This window comes from Silene latifolia, chromosome 9 (assembly GCF_048544455.1).
Source record: "Silene latifolia isolate original U9 population chromosome 9, ASM4854445v1, whole genome shotgun sequence".
Lineage (NCBI taxonomy): Eukaryota > Viridiplantae > Streptophyta > Magnoliopsida > Caryophyllales > Caryophyllaceae > Silene > Silene latifolia.
Window position 1 is genome coordinate 16,624,868 of NC_133534.1, and position 17,585 is coordinate 16,642,452.

General features: G+C 37.1%; 2 protein-coding genes across 3 annotated transcripts; both read left to right on the forward strand.

Annotated features, from left to right (window-relative positions):
• The first annotated feature begins 720 nt into the window (after nucleotides 1-720).
• LOC141599227 (U1 small nuclear ribonucleoprotein 70 kDa-like) lies at nucleotides 721-7,828 on the forward strand. The gene is made up of 10 exons (XM_074419181.1): nucleotides 721-899; nucleotides 1,275-1,389; nucleotides 1,493-1,572; nucleotides 3,557-3,632; nucleotides 3,734-3,798; nucleotides 3,982-4,044; nucleotides 5,952-6,033; nucleotides 6,124-6,286; nucleotides 6,754-6,810; nucleotides 7,103-7,828. Exons 1-10 carry the CDS (start codon nucleotides 843-845, stop codon nucleotides 7,647-7,649), a joined length of 1,305 nt encoding a protein of 434 aa, XP_074275282.1. The 5' UTR covers nucleotides 721-842; the 3' UTR covers nucleotides 7,650-7,828.
• A 2,108-nt stretch (nucleotides 7,829-9,936) lies between these two features.
• On the forward strand, nucleotides 9,937-17,495 carry LOC141599228 (ATP-dependent DNA helicase DDM1-like). Of its 2 annotated transcripts, none has more exons than XM_074419182.1 (16): nucleotides 9,937-10,063; nucleotides 10,443-10,535; nucleotides 11,535-11,804; nucleotides 11,915-12,010; nucleotides 12,543-12,889; nucleotides 13,157-13,346; nucleotides 13,470-13,645; nucleotides 14,066-14,135; nucleotides 14,227-14,416; nucleotides 15,263-15,367; nucleotides 15,454-15,548; nucleotides 15,637-15,756; nucleotides 15,997-16,116; nucleotides 16,407-16,505; nucleotides 16,582-16,683; nucleotides 17,024-17,495. In XM_074419182.1, exons 2-16 carry the CDS (start codon nucleotides 10,467-10,469, stop codon nucleotides 17,261-17,263), a joined length of 2,289 nt encoding a protein of 762 aa, XP_074275283.1. In that variant the 5' UTR covers nucleotides 9,937-10,063; nucleotides 10,443-10,466; the 3' UTR covers nucleotides 17,264-17,495. The 2 variants fall into 2 exon arrangements, with proteins under 2 accessions (XP_074275283.1, XP_074275284.1); XM_074419183.1 differs by having other exon boundaries at nucleotides 9,940-10,063; nucleotides 10,448-10,535.
• Nucleotides 17,496-17,585: the final 90 nt, after the last annotated feature.

A 17,585-nucleotide genomic window follows, 5' to 3' on the forward strand; every position in this document is an offset into this window, starting at 1 on the left:
GATAATACATATGTACAATCCTTTTTCTCTAATAAGAGTATTTTTTTAAATTTTTCATGATAAAATCTTAAAAATATTTCCATATATCACTTTTTATTATCGTATGTTCTTAAGAGTTTAGGCTAGACATTAGGAAAACCGCTCCTATTTCAAGAGAAACTAACGGGTGGGTAATCCCCAATTGACTGAAAATAAAAAAAATCCAATTTATCATATCGGTATCTATATAAACCTTCAGACGGTCTAAAGCCCAGTAAGTGGATTATACATCTGATGTAGTACATCAGATGGTATAGTTTTTGAACATTAAGATAAACTTTTTGAGTTTTAATCTAAAATTTTTGAGTTTTATTATAAAGTTTTTGAGTTTATTTACTTAAACTTTAATCTCAAAAAGTTACATTATAACTCAAAAAAATTACATATAAGCTCAAAAAAAATTGATTTTTGACATCATAAAACTAAAATGTAATTTATAAACTCTATAGTACTCGAAAAAAATACACAAAAACTCAAAAAGTGATTAAGTATGATGTAGTACATCTGATGTACAATCTTTTTTCTCGTCTAAAGCCCGTAGCAAGACAAAGATTCACGGGCAATAGTACACGTTTGTATGGTAGTTTGACTATGTAATCTCCGTTTTTATAGTTTCTATAAAATAGTATACGTTTGTCTAAAAAAAAAAAATCTATATAAACCGGGTAATTTCGGACTGATGATCCAATAGCGCCCTTTTTACTTTCCCTTGCGAAGTTGCGAACACCCCCTTCCGTTCTTCCCCAAATCGTGAAAACCCTAATTTCTAATCTAAGTCTACTTCTCCTGCAATTCTTCCGTGTATGATGGGAGACCGCAACAATGTCCCGAATCGCTCCAATGTTCAACAGCTTAAAATGGTAAGACTTTCTTTCTTGATCATCTTAATTTTGCGTATTTCTTTTTTCGCTGTTCCGGTAATTAGTGGAAATTGTTATAGAGGCAGTTCTTGTTGATTGAATTTTCGTATTTAAGAATAGGTAGTCTTGTGTAAGGCGGTTTTACACGAGTTCTGGTAAAAGTAGTTATGAAAGACCCGTTTTACGATATACTTGTATAAGGCCGTCGAATCGACGAGTATTTGTGATTTAAGAATTACTGTTTGGGTAATTGGATGTAATTGTTGTTGAGTTACGGTTGATTAATTACTGCAAATTTGTTTAGCCTTACGCAAGTGTTTGTGATTTAAGAATTGCTGTTTTACGGTTGATTAATTACTCCAAATTTGTTTATAGATTGGGCAGGGTCATCCGACTGGTCTGACGAACAATTTACTGAAGCTTTTCGCACCACGGCCTCCGTTGGAGTTTAAACCTCCAATAGAGAAGAAAAAATGCCCTCCCTATACTGGTGAATTACTGCCCCTTTTTTGCACACGCTTGTTCTTTTCGTTTAAGTTAAACATGACGGAGGTGTTTTGTGTTCAAACTAATGATTCGGTTTTTTGATATAGGGATGGCGCAATTTGTAAAGAATTTTGCTGAGCCAGGGGATCCTGAGTATGCCCCACCGATCAAGGAGGTCGAAACTCCGGTATGCTGGCATTTGTACCTCTTGCACATTTTTTTTTGGTGTAAAGCTTAAGTGTTCTATTCATTATGCCAACGTTCGGATTAATTGTTGAGCTTCACTAGTCACTAGTTGTGCTGCTTGTGCACTAACACCCTTTGTTTGGATGGAATGATGGATGGATGGATTTGGTGGGAATGGGAGGCTTTCCTTGTTTGGCTAACAAAATCGATTTGGATGGAATCGAGGCAGGGAGAAGAGCGGAATGTGGATCCACCATTCCACATTCCCCCCCTTTCCCCTCCCGCACCGAGCTATTCAAAAATAACTTCGGAAATTCGATAAGGAAAAAGCGAATACGTAGGACTCCTTTTTGATAAATATTGTTGTCTGATGTCGTTTGTTAATTACATTAATAGATCTAAGCCGTTTACAAAAGTTCTGATTCATAAACAGGAAAAACAATGAGTTTCAAAATCAAATACTCCTTACCTATCTCTTTAATTTCATCAGCCTTGGCCAATTTACCTTGTCTAGGCCTCTCATTACGTTAAAAAAAGTGACTTTTTTTGTGGTCTACCTATGATGTTTCGAATTCTAACATTCACCCCGAGTCTTCTATAATGGTACTCCTGAACTCATTGAAAAATTCTTCAAATTAACACAAATACTCCAATAACCCAAATCCATCCTTCCCCTCATACAAGTAAAATTGAACCCCTTTTTAGCATGGGAAAAATTTGCAGGGAGTTTGACATTGATCCATCCCATGATTCCCATCTTCCCTCCCTTCCCTTTCCTTTTGTATTCAAACAAAGGATAGCTGTCACTTGTCACTTTCTATGAAGCAATAATATAGGCTATTTAGGAAGTGTGTGTGTGTGTGTGTGTGTGTGTGTGTGTGTGTGTGTGTGTGTGAGGATATGTTATTTAACTTATACATGTGGTATGGTCTTTTTCCCCTTTTCTTATGCCTTTCTTCTCCCCTAGCATGCAAGAGATAGGAGTATGAGATATGGGTTGGAAAAACTTTACTCTCTGCCTAGGTTGTTGAGTTTTAATTCACTTCCTTTAAAAAAAAAGGTCTTAATGCACTTACTGCCAAAATGTTTTTGAACATAAATTGGTTTGCAATCTTAGTTTGAATGGCGCGAGGCGTAGTGAGGCTATGGGGTCCCAAGGGGATGAGGTGCAAGCCGCAAGGCGAAGGTGTGCGCCTTTTGGACACGAGGCGCACTGATTTCTCAAACGTACATCCATATTTTACCATCAAATTTTGTGCGAGAATAGTCCCTTTTTGTTTTAATGAGGGCTAACATGTGTTTTCACCTTGTGCGCCTTAGCTGCACCTTGTGTATCACTTTAGGCACTCTGATGCGATTTGGTTGGTGCCTCAGGCGCGCTTTTCTAAACTAAATTTGCAATTAGTTTTTAAAGAGTTTGGGAGTTTGTCTTTTGTAGAGGCGTGTATTACTTTATCTGAATGGTTGTATTTGGTACAGTTTATAGCTAACCTCCTAAAGAGAGCAAGAGAGGGGTACAATTTTATACTCCTCGTGACAGATATTTGACATTCGTTTTAGTTCATTTTTTATGTAAGCACATGCAAAAGCGTTAGGGAATTCTACATTCACCTCCGAAGTCCCACCACACGAAATATGCTAATAAAAGGGACATGCAAACTATTGACTGTGATAGATTAAAACGGAATACATAACTTTTTGATGTGATGTAGGGAGTAGGAATTAACAAAGAACTGATTTGAATGTTGCCGGTTCTCCTTTTGTTGTGTTCTTTTATTAGTCTCAAGACTTTCAACAGCGGCTGATCTGCTTCATGCTATGCTGTTCTATAATGTGAGGTTTGGTTGTTGTTGAATGTTCTGAATGTCGTCTTTTATCTGTAACCATTTAAGTACTTAAACAGGTTAGGACTTATTGTGTTTATAATCACATCTTGCACTGCTGCTTGTTTTTTTATTCCCCCTAATCCATTTTTCCATTAACAGGCACAAAAGAAGGCCAGAATCCACAAATTGAAACTGGAGAAGGGTGTCGCAAAGGTTGCTGAGGATCTAGAGAAATGTAATTCATCTATCTACGATATATCCACTCCATTTCATCTATCTTTCTAATGATGTTTTTTTCACACCAAAATATATTTAATGTATTCTTGTATTCCACAGATGATCCGCAGAATGATCCCAATGCCACCGGAGACCCATACAAAACTCTGTTTGTTTCTAGGCTGGTAAGACTCGTTGTCAACTAAAGCGTACATAGTGCTATAAGGAATCCACGACCTACATAGTTGATATATTAAATAGCAATTTAAAAATTTATTCGTTTAAGTGATCAACATAGGTGGTAGTCAATTTTATGGTAGAGTGGTTGGTTTATAATGTATCTAAGCAATTGATGTGCTTTCATGCAGAATTTTGAGACATCAGAGAGCCAACTGAAAAGGGAGTTTGAATTGTATGGGCCTATTAAGCGGGTAAGTATCAATAACCATTCCCCTGAGGGGATCGTTATTGTGTTTTACGGTAAGAGGTTCACGTGTTTTTTGGCCAGTGCCTTTCTCATTCTTTTCTTTTTCTCCATGAAACTTTTTCAACATTCAAAATCAGAATCTTTGATAACTTCCCTTTCATATGTCTAAAAAACCTTACTTTTATTTGTTGTCCATCTGTTTCAAGCTCTATGACACACTTTTAATAACTGCTCTTGAGTGTTTCTTAAATCTATTTTGTTCTTCCCAGGATTAGAACTTCACATATAACGTTGCTTCGTTCATCTGTTCTATAAAAAAAGTAAAATATGAAGAAGTTAGTTGAATTTTTGATTTTGGTAAAGAAGTGGTGGGTTCAATGTCAATCTACTTAGATCTCAATTATGAACGTCTTGCATCCACGAGAATTATTTTAACATCTTTTGAGCCCCTGAAATTAAGTTACTAGTTCCTTAGATTGCAATCTAGTGTGTTCATGTTACGTGGTCAAGTATCTTTCCAAAGGTTGGCTTAAGTATATATATAAAACTATTTGCTGGAATAAGGAGATATGCGTTTTAGTATATAAAGCTCGCCAGCATATATTACACTAATGTTCTTTTGTTCATGATATACTGCATTCTGCTTTTCTGCATGAAGTGAAATGATGGATTGGGTAAAATGGTGTATACTCTTTATATTATCTCGTTCTGTGTGCAACACTCGTTACTCGGACATGGCATGATACTCGTGCATTCAGTTTTAAGCGAAAAACATGTGGTTTTTCAAAATATAGTGGAGTCTAATAGTTGGACAAGTCCGGTACGGTCAACTAAGTCTAGGTAATGTGGATTTTTTTTAAGGGTTTGTGCTGTGTTTGATTCATCTCTGCTTAACAAATCTGTGGTAGGGATGGGAAACTTCTAGGTATTGTTTACAAATATAAAAATACCCTCATCATTTGTATCACGTAGTTCAACTTCTTTCTCTTTAGTTATATAATCTCCTCGATGGAGAATTGGTAACTGTGATCTGAGTGGAGTCCCGGGGTGAGTTTTTTCTTCTTCTGAGATTTACAGCAAAGGTACCACAATAACAGATTGCCTTCCTTGGACATTATATGGGTCTGTGTTATGTATGCTTTGACATAATTTCTTGCCTTAGATGATGGGTGGGGTTGTTGAAATTGGTTCTTCGTCTTCATTTTTAGCACCTACTTTTTAGATTTTGATCCAATGGTAAGATCATTCTGGTAAAATAAGCACCATGGTAAGCTGATATACATTTTCTTCCCACATACCCTTTAATTGTCAAAGCCGGGGCATCATTCTCAATCGCAAAGCTGGAACTGTAAGTTTAGCAGCAGATTTGCCTTGAGGGGTTTCTCGAGCAACAAAAGCAGACAGCTTTAGCTGCACAGGGTAAAACATGCGGGAGTATCATTCTCTACCCTTTCCTTTGATTGTCAGTTATGCTAATACTTTACTGGGCTTTTTTTTTTTAATCCGAAGGCCACCAAAAAACTATACATTGTGGAGAAAGGATCCTGGTATTTCTATTCCTAAATACTTCCTTTTGTTTTAAATTTTCCCTGGTAAGGGGAATCATTCTCTTTAAATGCGTTGGTAAGGAACAGTAGTCTGTTCAAGGTATAGTAAATTCGGCATGCACATCAGTTTTCTACGGCTTGGCAATGACGGTTCAACTCACCTGCGAAGCTTTATCGATTTAAAGGTGAGGGCGGCTAGATAGGCACAGTGTCTTCTGCCGTGCCTTTTAAGGAATTTACTTCTTAAAAGATATTTTGGCTTAGCTGCTTCAGATGCTAAGCAGATAGTCATAAATGTCCGTTTTTAAGGAGTTTTATTTGCACTTGTTTTTTATCTATAGTTTTCATCTCTGGTGTTTCTCAGGTGAAAATGATCTATGACAAGGAGACGAAGAAGCCAAAGGGCTACGCTTTTATAGAGTACGCTCACACAAGGGACATGAAAGGTTCTCTTTGTATACTTTGAGTTACTTTTTTGAATTGTTTTACTTGACGATTCTGTTTGAACATTATTTTTCTATGCTGCTTTTGTACAGCGGCGTACAAACAAGCTGATGGAACGAAGATTGATGGAAGAAGGGTTCTGGTGGATGTAGAGCGTGGAAGAACTGTTCCGAATTGGCGGCCTAGGAGGTTGGGTGGTGGATTGGGAACAACTAGAGTTGGAGTTGAAGATGTCAATCAGAGGCGTGCCGTGGGGTAAGTAGCATTCTAAGATGTATAGCCATGTTGGCGCCTCTATTTTTGCTGTGAATTTCTATGGCTTATTTTAGTTTTTATGTTTTGGAAGTAGAGGAATTTGGGGCCTGTTAGTAATTTCTATACTGTGCACATGGCACACCATGTCTATGGCTCATATGGCTACACTCATATCTTTTTGTCAAATTTGGCAGCGTTCTTCTTATTGATCAATATGTGATGGTTAAATTGTATTGTTTTAGTCGATTTAAAGTTTTTGAGATCCTGTTGGAAAGATGTTCGAACTTATTGTTAAGCTAAGCCTGTAGTTCATTTGCTTCCTTAACGTGTTTCAGAGATGTGTTTGTGTTCTGTGATGGCTTTAGTAACGCCAGTGATTTTGTAGCAGAAATTTATCATGTGGATATGCCTGATTTTCCTGCATTCAATTTTTACCCTGGTAAACTTGTCCTATGTATTTACTTCAGGGAGCTACAATCAGGAAGGGGGTCTCGCTCACAGGAGCCTAGGGGTAGAGAGGATAGGTATGTTTTTGTTACATTTCTCATTATTTGGTGATGTTTCGTAGTTTAGTTGTAGATCTATGCAAGTTTTTCAGCTTCTAATGGTAGGATATTCGTTCTCTTGTTTGAAATGACTGTCCCTGATAATTGGCATGAGCATTATAACTTGGGAAGTCATGTACTCATATCGGTTTGTCTGTATATCTCCTTTTAGTAGAAGCTGTTTTCTTTTCCCATCCAGCTGTTGATTTTCTGCTCATCATATTGTTTCTACCTAATTTGCCCTGTATTAATGCCAATGTCGAATTTTCAGGGACAGGGAAAAATCACGTGAAAAAAGCAGGGAAAAGGAAAGGTCTGGTGAACGATCCCATGATAAGCCTAGGGACCGCGATCACAGAGATGATAGGCGACATAGAGACCGCGATAGAACCCGAGACAAAGACATGGACAGAGAGCATGGTCGTGATCACGATAGACGTGATCGCGACAGAGGTAGAGACCGTGGTAGGGGGTATGAACGAGAAAAGAACCGCGATCATACTCGTGACAAGGACCACGACAAGAACAGAGGTTATGAACTTGGAGAAGTAGAACATAATCGTGGACATTCTTATGATAGGCGTGGTGAAAGGGAACGGGGTTATGATCACCCTGAAGCTGATGATGACCAAGGGTGGTCTGCATCAGATCATGGCCACAAACAGTCTGAGGTTGAACCTGATGATAATCATTATGGGCGTCACCATAGTCGTGGACATCACAATAGGAAGGATGCTGATACTGATCGGTATGATCGTTATGATAATGATGATGGTGATCACCATGAACAATATGATCGAATGGAAGAAGATAACTAGATTAATGTCGATGAAGCTATGAACGACAACTTAATGTTAAGACTCTGCGTAATTTTAGATATTCCAAATATCCTTTACCCTGATGTTTTTTTGTTTTTCTTTTGCGACAACATTTTGGTGTTCGCTTTTGTTCTCGACTCTTCCTCAATAATATCGTGGTATATTAGTTTGAGTACAAACCATATTTCAAAGTGCTAAGGATTTACAAATTGGGAATTGCTGAATGTAAATAAGAGTTAGTTTGAAGTTTGTAATTTTTTAGTTGCCAAACTTTGTGGGGTTTTGCATGACAATTTAAGGGAAAAAAATAAACGACAAAAAATATGAACAAGGGTTACTTTATGTTCTGTAATTTTGTAGCTGCCAAACTTATATAGTTTTGTAATCAGGGAAGTAGGGAAGTAGCAAATTGCCCTAAACGTTTGGGTTCATGTGCAATTTAGCCCCAAGTGTCTTAAAATATGCAATTTACCTACAAACGGTTGACACTGTGCAATCAACCCGTGAACATTCCAGCAATTTATCACCCTTCCCACCACTTTCAAACACTCCTCTACCCCATATCCCACCCTAAGTCTCCTCTATCATTCAAACTCCTAATTCCACAATCGGGGCTAGGGGTTTGAATTACCTGCAGTAAGGAAATGTCGCTCATGCTCAAGTTCATAAGTTATGACAACAATGAATCACATGTATTGCAATCTTATTCTTCTGTTTATAAATTCTCAAATATGGGGCAATTGGTCAACCAATTTTTTATTTTGTTGTACAATAGAGACGTAGACTGATATCATTATGCGTTACTTGAGCCCAATCTTGAAACTTCTATATTTTAAATAACTATTAAGATGTAGATGATGGTAAATTTTATCTTATACTTGCTTTTCCGAGTACAACCGCCTGAGTGACCTCTACTCGGTCCACTATCTCCCCCACTCGGTTCACTGCACATTCATTAGGTCCATTGTATGTCATACCTCACTCCCGAGTGGCCTCTTGTCTCGCCTAAGGTCCTCTCACGCATCTCAAGTTTGCTTTATAAGTTTCCAAATATCCGGGTATTACAGAATATAAATTAAGATCAAGTACCTGAAACCTCAAATGTTACTTTAGATAACATTTCATTTTAGGTAGCTTATTTTGGCAAACAAGCTATTTGCCAAACATTTGCAAAAAATAGAAGCTACCTGAAATTTTGATCAAATAAGCTACTTTTGACCAAATAAGGTACCTGAAATGCAATGTCAAGCAGAATCTTCTGGGTTGAGTTTAAGCCGATGCATAATTGTGCACAATGTCTCATGATTGTCTGATTGAGGTCGTTAGGATTTTATTATTGTTTTTTTCATGTTTATAGTATCAATATTTTTATAACCTTTTCTCTTATAAAAATTGACGGAATCGGAACAATGTTAGTCATAGGTACAAAAATGGAATACTTCGTACTCCCTAACCCTCCATTCAACTCCACTTTGCATGTTTCTCTTTTGCACACTATTAACAAGCGGACATTCAACTTCAATTTTCTCTCAATACAAGTTAAAATATATTCACGTAGGATCTTATTTGATTCATCTTTAAGAGTACATTAAAAATATCTAACTTTTATAATTTTTGCAAAAACGTAGCTAAAGATATTTACCGCGTAAAAATCGCGTTGGCAAACGTGATAAAGCAAACATGTAAAGTGGAGTTGAACTAGTATAGCAACTCGTGCTAGAGTATGGTAATTTTATAAAGGTTAATTCTAGAGATTTAGTGTATTAATATTATTTTAATAAATTGAATATGAATTTAATTTAATGTAATTGTGCTTTTATATATAAAACGTAACCATAAGACATATTCCATATATGGAGGTATAGTGTGATTGACGACAATATTATTATTGATTGATTGTGTAGAATATTGTAATAGAAATATTTCATATATGGGTTGACTAAAATATTTTGACTACAATATAGGAATATTCCGTATGGGGGGAAAGATGAGCGAAAATAACACAGATATATTATTCTTTTAGTCTATAGGGGATGGACGGAGTTTTGCGATTAAGAATGAAAGACCCGTCAAACTTGGGATAAATAAAAGAAAAAACTTAATTATCCAACCCATGTCCAATGTACACTTGTACCCTTTACTACACCTGTAAAATGTACCTTCTCCAGTTCTCCTCCAAAAGTGGGTAGAGAAAACAAAGGGGCAAAATTGTCCGAAAAAAACAAGATTTTCCCGCCCAAAACGCATGTTCCGATTCATTAAATAAACAATGAAAACAATCAAATCCATTAATAAACCCCTTTTTAATTAATTAATTCCTCCCAAAAACCACTCATACTTGTCTTTGTATTCCTCCCCTCCACAGTCCACACTTCTTCCATTTTCTCTGCCTCTTCACTTCCCTTTCATTCCTGGTAATTTTCTCTTCCTTCCATTTTCTCCAGTATACACATATTTATTCGACACGGTTGTAAGCGTGAAACGGATCTAAAACAACTCATTGTTCCGGTGTATAACCAGCACTAATATTTTTTGTGTCCGTTTCACTCTCACAACGGTAGATATTTACTATTTTTTCTTTACTAGTACGCCCTCCTTCTCAATCATTTGTTTACCTTTGATTAAAATACCCTCACGATGAATATAAAAGGTAAAAAAATGAATGAGACGGAAATAATAGGTTTTTAATTTAATTTTGTTTGGAGATACTCACATTTGTCATCTGTTTGCATAATTGTTGTACATTTTTGTGCGTAATTATTTGAACATGTGTTTGAATTGCTGTTGATATAGTGCAGAAATTAGGGTTTGTATCAAATGGCGGAGAATGACGAGGTTAAAATCGATTCCGCAATTGATTCTCCAACTTCTGTCCTCGCCGACGAGGTATACTTCGTTTTCCCCCAATTGTCTTCGTTCGATTATTTTATGCATTTGCCTGATAAATTCTTAGATACATTGTGTACCGTGTCATTGTATACCCTAATTAACGAGTGCCTTTTTTGCTTAGGTTTTGCTCTGTTAGTGTCTGAAAATGTTGGCGATTCTAATCTTCTGCTGGTTTGAGTGTACAATGTGGCGTCAATTACTTACTCCTGTTGTTTTGTTTGTTATTTGATTTCTAATACGGAACTCTTTTTTTTTAATTATCTGTGTTGCTATGGCCCAGATTAAATGTCTGATTCCTATAATTTTTATGCTTTTTGGATAGTTTGAGTTGATGAATGGGCGTATGGCGCTGTCTGTAGTACTCCGTATACGATTTTTGAAATTTTGAAACATGTCTTTGTAGACACGAGTACTTGTGTATTATCGTGTTCAGAGGTATTTACGTAAAACCATATACTTGTAGATCGAAGTATTCCATGAATACGAGTTCTAGTTACTACCATAAATGGTTGCATGATTATGATTGTCTTGGAACATGTTTTATACCTAAAATGGTTTTATGTAGAACTAATTCTATCTGATTTAACAGGTTCTTTACAATTGTTTTTTTGTTTTTTTGCGAGAGAGATTTTGAAAAAAATGTAGTTGAACAATATGCGGTTTTGTTTAATGTAGATGTTTGTCATGTTTTACAGAAGTTAAATTGTTGTGTTAAGAAATTGTTTGAAAAAAAATTATTAGTGAAATGTAACTTTTGCTACTCGATTTCGTTGTTCTTATATGTTTCAGTTGTATTTGTTTCTTGATTAACCAAAATTGATCCTCAAAATGTAGTCATCTTTCCCTTCTGGGTTTGTATGACCTTCTAGTTTGATGATATGGTATGTTTTGAGTGTTGAATACAGTTTGAAGCATTAGTGCAGTCGGCCTAGTTCGTTATGAATTAGACCTGGCATTATTACATATGATGAGGAATTCACTTTTATGCATTCATAGGATGATCCTAAGGAAGAGGCTGAAGTAAAGTTAGAGGATAATGTGCTCATTGATGCCAAAAATGGGGATTCTATTCTCATATCCAAAAAGATGGCGGAAGAAGAGGAGAAGCTGCTGGAAGCTAGAGTGAAGGAAGAAGAAACTGAGGTAGAAATTTTGCCTGAGGCTCCTGTACAGTTAAATGACACCCAGTTTTCGAAGCTGGACGATCTTTTAACTCAGACACAGCTATACTCGGAGTTCTTGTTGGAAAAGATGGATGACATAACGGTATGTACCAAGTGAATTTATTTCAGTTTATGTGATGGCCTTTTCAGTTAATTCATGTTATTGATGTTCATTCTGCTAATGTGGATGATTACTCATTTTGGTGGTTGTAGAATAGAGTGGAGGAACAAGAGGTACAACAAGAAGAACCCAGTAAGGAGACAAAGAAAGGTCGAGGTAGAAAGAGGAAAGCTTCTCAGTATGATGACGTGAGCCTTCTCTGCCTGTACTTTAATTTACATCACAAGTGTTACTGTCTATTAAGTTCTAAACTTGCTTTTGCTAGAAATTTTGCAAAATGTGAAAACTGGGGGAATATACTGTTGTATTTCAGATCATAGCTTGATATTTCATGTTCCACCAATTGTTGATGGGTAGGTTTAGGTGTAATTAAGCTTATCTTTTCATTTTTACATGCACGGGCACTTTAATTTACTTTTTGACAGTCAGTACGTTAGCTGTATATGTCCCCTGATATTGCTTTAATTTGTAAATTAACACTCAAAATGCTCTGACCTACAAATTGATTTTTGTTGTGAAACTAAACCTTGCAATTTAAAGCACCGCTTCTATGGAGTTAGTTGGTATTCATGTACACTTCTCTGGCACCTGTTATACCTATAAGAATGTCGTTTTTAAGATACAAGATTAACTAACATCTACTCTAAGATGTGGGATCTCTAACCTAAGTCGTGCTTACGATTGTTTTTTGTTGCGAAACGTGGTTCTGTCTTTCTGCAGAAGAAAGCAAAAAGAGCAGTTGCAGCTATGCTGAATAGATCTAAGGAAGGGACAGCTGCTGAAGATACTGACCTTACTGAGGAGGAGAGAATTGCAAAGGAGCAGGCTGAGCTCATACCCCTTTTGACTGGTGGGAAGTTAAAGTCTTACCAGATTAAAGGAGTAAAATGGCTGATTTCGCTTTGGCAAAATGGTCTGAATGGTATCCTTGCTGACCAAATGGGACTTGGAAAGACTATTCAGACCATAGGATTTCTGGCACATCTTAAAGGGAACGGTTTGGATGGGCCATACATGGTGATCGCTCCTCTGTCAACTCTCTCTAATTGGGTAAATGAGATATCTAGGTAATATTCATTGGTGCTCATGTTTCACAAAATCTCACTTTAGACGGACACTATCCGTCTAAAGTTCTAGACAGGTCAAATATGTCACCACTTTCATAATAAGACAAACAACAAATGGAATGGTGGGGGTTGTCTTATTATGAAAGTGGTGACATATTTGACCCGTCTACATCTTTAGACGGATATACCCGTCTACAATGAGACTAATTGCTCATGTTTATTTGTCTAATGTTGAGGATTTGTATTTCAATATTGTATATTTTTCAGATTTACGCCATCAGTGAAAGCGATCATCTATCATGGTGACAAGAAAGAGAGGAGTCAGTTACGTCTGAAGCATATGCCAAAAAACGTTGGGCCTAATTTTCCAATTGTTATTACTTCTTACGAGGTTGCTCTTTCCGATGCTAGGAGATTCTTAAGGCACTACAAATGGAAATATCTTGTTGTGGATGAGGTAAGTTTTTGATGTAAGAGTCTTCTGGACTGGCTATCCCTTTCTGTCTTGCCATTTTTGTCTTGTTTCTTTATTTTCATGTATCTGCGCCTGAAGATTCTTGTGACTGCTTGTTCTTAATAGGGCCATCGTCTGAAAAATGCAAACTGCAAATTACTGAGGGAGTTGAAGCTTTTGCCTATTGAGAACAAACTTCTATTGACAGGCACTCCATTGCAGAACAACTTGGCCGAGCTTTGGTCGTTGTTGAATTTCATTTTGCCTGACATTTTCTCTTCTCATGAGGAATTCGAATCCTGGTTTGTTTATGCACTTTCTCCGCCTCATCTGACTTGTTTGAATAGTTTTCTGTCTGTCGAAGCTTATTTATTTTACTTTCTTTTGCCTGGCTTCTTGTCAGCATTTGTGAATTTTGTTACCATATCTGCGCTTCTTGTCAGCATTTGTGAATTTTGTTACCATATCTGCATAGTGACATAACCTGATCACTGTGATCAGTCTCCGAATAGAAAGTGTCTATTTCAGATAGTTTTGAACTAATGTAGTTCCATTATTCTTTTCCTTTGGCCTCATCATTTGTTTTTTGCTATCTTCATATTCATTCTCTATGAATGTTGTTACACGTGTGATTTGCAAAAATGTACCTCCAGTACTTGTTGCGAACTTTTGATATGGATAGTGGCTTGACTGTTCATTCGGTGTCATCTCCATGAATACAGGTTTGATCTGTCAGGAAAGTGCAGTAATGAAGCTGTCAGGGAGGAAATGGAAGAGAAAAGAAGGCTTCAAGTATGTGAAATAAATGTTTGTCTTGTTATGTCTACGGCTGTACGCCATTTCAACATTATTCCTTGTCATCTAATCTTTATACTATATATAGGTAGTGGCTAAACTCCATGCAATACTTCGCCCTTTCCTCTTACGAAGAATGAAGTCTGACGTCGAATTATCTCTTCCGCGCAAAAAGGAGATTATTTTGTATGCTTCCATGACTGAGCATCAAAAGAACTACCAGGAGCACCTAATTAATCGCACTCTGGAGAATCATCTTATCGAGAATGTTAGTCTTGGTAAGGGCTTTGTTTCTTTGGTTATGTTTCTTTTTTATGCTTAGATTGCTCTCTTGGATCTAATAAGATATCGCATTCATTTCTAATTTTCTCATGTATATCATGCTGTATATGTTTTTATGTGTCGCCGCTTTTCATTTTCATCTTTTTAAAATTAGCACATCAAAGCTATTTTTTTTAACCCATTGGGCATGTTGATGGCAAGGGATAGGTGAATCCGGGCTGTTGTTGCATGTGGTTCAGTTATCTGTACACTGAAGAGCGTAGCTTTGTCTTCTTTCTTAATTTGGGGCCCAAAACAAGAGGGAAGATATATTAGGCTAGGAAGGAGTTTTAGATTGGACTATCATGGTTTCTATAACATCGATATATTGACAGAAGACTCAGAACATCTCATACCTTTAGAGCCCCACTTGAGACGGGGATTTGGGAGAGATGATGTCAATGCCATGGACAACAATGAAGGAATTTGTGACGTGTATTTTTTTGTTACGTTAGATGAATGATCTCATTTTGAAATTTGCACACTGTGACATTACAATAGTAGGAGATGTTTGGTTGACCATTACTATTGCCTCATTTATCATTAGCAGATCCATGATTTGAATGATCTCATTTTGAAAGTTGCTGTAATGTTGTGCGATGCTCAGTAGTTATAGTGTATACTGTACCATCTCAGGAAATGTTTCCCTTTTGAACTATAAATTTACCTTTTCTGCCATGCCTATCTACTGATCATAATCCTTTTTTATGGCAAAGACACATAGTTTTTGAGCTAGTTTGCAAATTATGCTACATCTTTTATGGACTCTAGTCCTCTACTTATTGCTCATTTAAAACATGCAGGGACAGCACCACGTGGAATGAAAGGAAAGCTGAATAACTTAATGATTCAGCTCAGGAAAAACTGTAATCACCCTGATCTATTGGAGTCTGCCTTTAATGGAACATGTGAGTTCCTACAATGCTGTTATTATTATAAAACACACATTGCGTTCAATTGCTTTAATCTAGGACATAATGCATCTTTTTGTCAGACTTCTACCCGCCTGTTGAAGAAATAGTTGGACAGTGTGGCAAGTTCCAGTTGCTGGATAGGTTGCTAACTAAGCTTTTTGCCCGCAAGCATAAAGTGAGTGTTAGATGCCAGTCTCATTATAATTATAAACTAGCATGGAATAGAGCTGTGCTAATCATTTGCATGCTTTTCATTTTCCCAGGTTCTGATATTTTCACAATGGACCAAAATTCTGGACATAATTGATTACTACTTCAGTGAGAAAGGATTCAAAGTTTGCAGAATTGATGGCAGTGTGAAACTTGATGACAGGAGGAGACAGGTTAGCGCTTTTATCCTGCCAAGAAGCTATTTTAGAACTTTTTTCTGTTCTATTATATTGTTCCTCTAAGCTCTGGCACTGCTTCCTTATCAACGTGCCTCTCTTGTTTGGGCCATTAAGGCGGTTTTTGTTTTTCTTTCTTCTTCCGATTATGTAGTAACAATTCTATCTTCCTCTCTTCAATAGATTTGTTATGCCTAATATAGCTTACTAGAGTAAACTTTCATTTGAATCAAACAGATACAGGAGTTCAATGACATCAATAGTGACTTTAGAATATTCATCCTCAGTACAAGAGCTGGTGGCTTAGGAATTAATCTTACTGCTGCAGACACTTGCATTCTTTATGATAGTGATTGGGTAAGTTTTTCTTTTCTGACGGTTGAACAGTGTCAAGTGGAAATGGCCAATAAATGCGTAATCGTGTTTCAAGTTTTGGGTTTTGTTGTTTTCACTGGATTTATTTCACACTATTTTCAATATTCCTTCTTTGGTACCCTCTTTGTTTTTCCCTTTATTCTCCTTGTTTTTGCATACTCACAACTCAGAAGGCCCAAGGCTTTATTGCCTTTGTCATCAATTCATCAACGTAATATTCTTTTTCTATTGGTTCTATTCTCATGAGCATGCTTTCCTTGTGTTCTTTTTAGAATCCCCAAATGGATCTGCAAGCAATGGATAGGTGTCACAGAATTGGTCAAACCAAGCCAGTTCATGTTTACAGGCTTGCCACTGCACAGTCTGTTGAGGTCCTTTCCAGCTCCAGCCAACAATTCTGTTACTCTCTTTAATTACTGTTCTGTCGTTAACAATGTTTCCCTGCAGGGTCGGATGCTCCGAAGGGCCTTTAGTAAGCTGAAGCTTGAACATGTTGTGATTGGCAAGGGGCAATTCAAACAAGAAAGGACCAAGAATGACATTATGGAGGTATTGTGGCTAACACTTCTGTTGTCTTGCTTACTACCATATTCTTCCGTCGTTTAATTGCCGGTGCCTGGTGCTCATCAGTTCGGTCTTGACAATTTCATGACTCATTTCCTGTTCATCTTATGGTGGCTCCTAGTTTATACATTTAATTGTGATCTGAATAGTATTATACGGAGTATTTTCTTTTGGTAAGATATTTTGTTTCCATTTTCAATTACCCTGTACATTAAAGGTTACATACATTAGACGCCTCCTCCCTTTCCCTCCATTTGTCGTGGCCCTTTCGGCATCATCGGGGGTAATGTTAAAATCCCATTAAACTTATTGATGTTGTAAACAGGAAGAAGAGGATTTACTGGCACTTCTCCGGGATGAGGAAGACCCTGAAGATAAGATGATCCAGAGGGATATCAGTGATGAGGATTTGGAAAAAGTAATGGACCGAAGTGACTTGGTCATCACTCCAAGTGACGAAGAAGAATCTGATGTCAAGAAATACGTGCTCCCTCTCAAAGGACCAGGATGGGAGGTGGTCGAACCAACTCCGACTGGGGGTGTCTTGTCAACACTCAATAGCTAGTCGTGATTCTAGTCGACATGGGACTTACAGAGAACTGATCTTGCTCCTTTCATTTTGTATATTTGGCATTTAAACACTGGGGTGCCTTAGAGAAAGGAAATTAGTTTTTGTTGGTCGCACTGAACTCTTTATCATTATGTCCCATGTTTAGACATAATTGATACTGCTTGTACGAATGTTGAATCGTAGCTGTTTTGTTTATTGGTTATGTTCAGACAATTCTTATATCCTACACCGGTACACCCATGTGTATGATACTCTATACTCCCTCCCACTCCCCCACTCCACAGTCCACACTCATCCTCAACTTCCACTTTTTTTT

What these genes read in the sequence shown, in the direction of transcription:
- LOC141599227 (XM_074419181.1), top strand. Translation starts at nt 843, where the DNA reads ATGATGGGAGACCGCAACAATGTCCCGAATCGCTCCAATGTTCAACAG. An exon ending in ATGTTCAACAGCTTAAAATG is followed by an intron (nt 900 to 1,274) that starts GTAAGACTTTCT and finishes ATTTGTTTATAG; the next exon opens with ATTGGGCAGGGTCATCCGAC. An exon ending in CTCTGTTTGTTTCTAGGCTG is followed by an intron (nt 3,799 to 3,981) that starts GTAAGACTCGTT and finishes GCTTTCATGCAG; the next exon opens with AATTTTGAGACATCAGAGAG.
- LOC141599228 (XM_074419182.1), top strand. Translation starts at nt 10,467, where the DNA reads ATGGCGGAGAATGACGAGGTTAAAATCGATTCCGCAATTGATTCTCCA. An exon ending in TGGGTAAATGAGATATCTAG is followed by an intron (nt 12,890 to 13,156) that starts GTAATATTCATT and finishes TATATTTTTCAG; the next exon opens with ATTTACGCCATCAGTGAAAG. An exon ending in TTCTTTATGATAGTGATTGG is followed by an intron (nt 16,117 to 16,406) that starts GTAAGTTTTTCT and finishes TGTTCTTTTTAG; the next exon opens with AATCCCCAAATGGATCTGCA.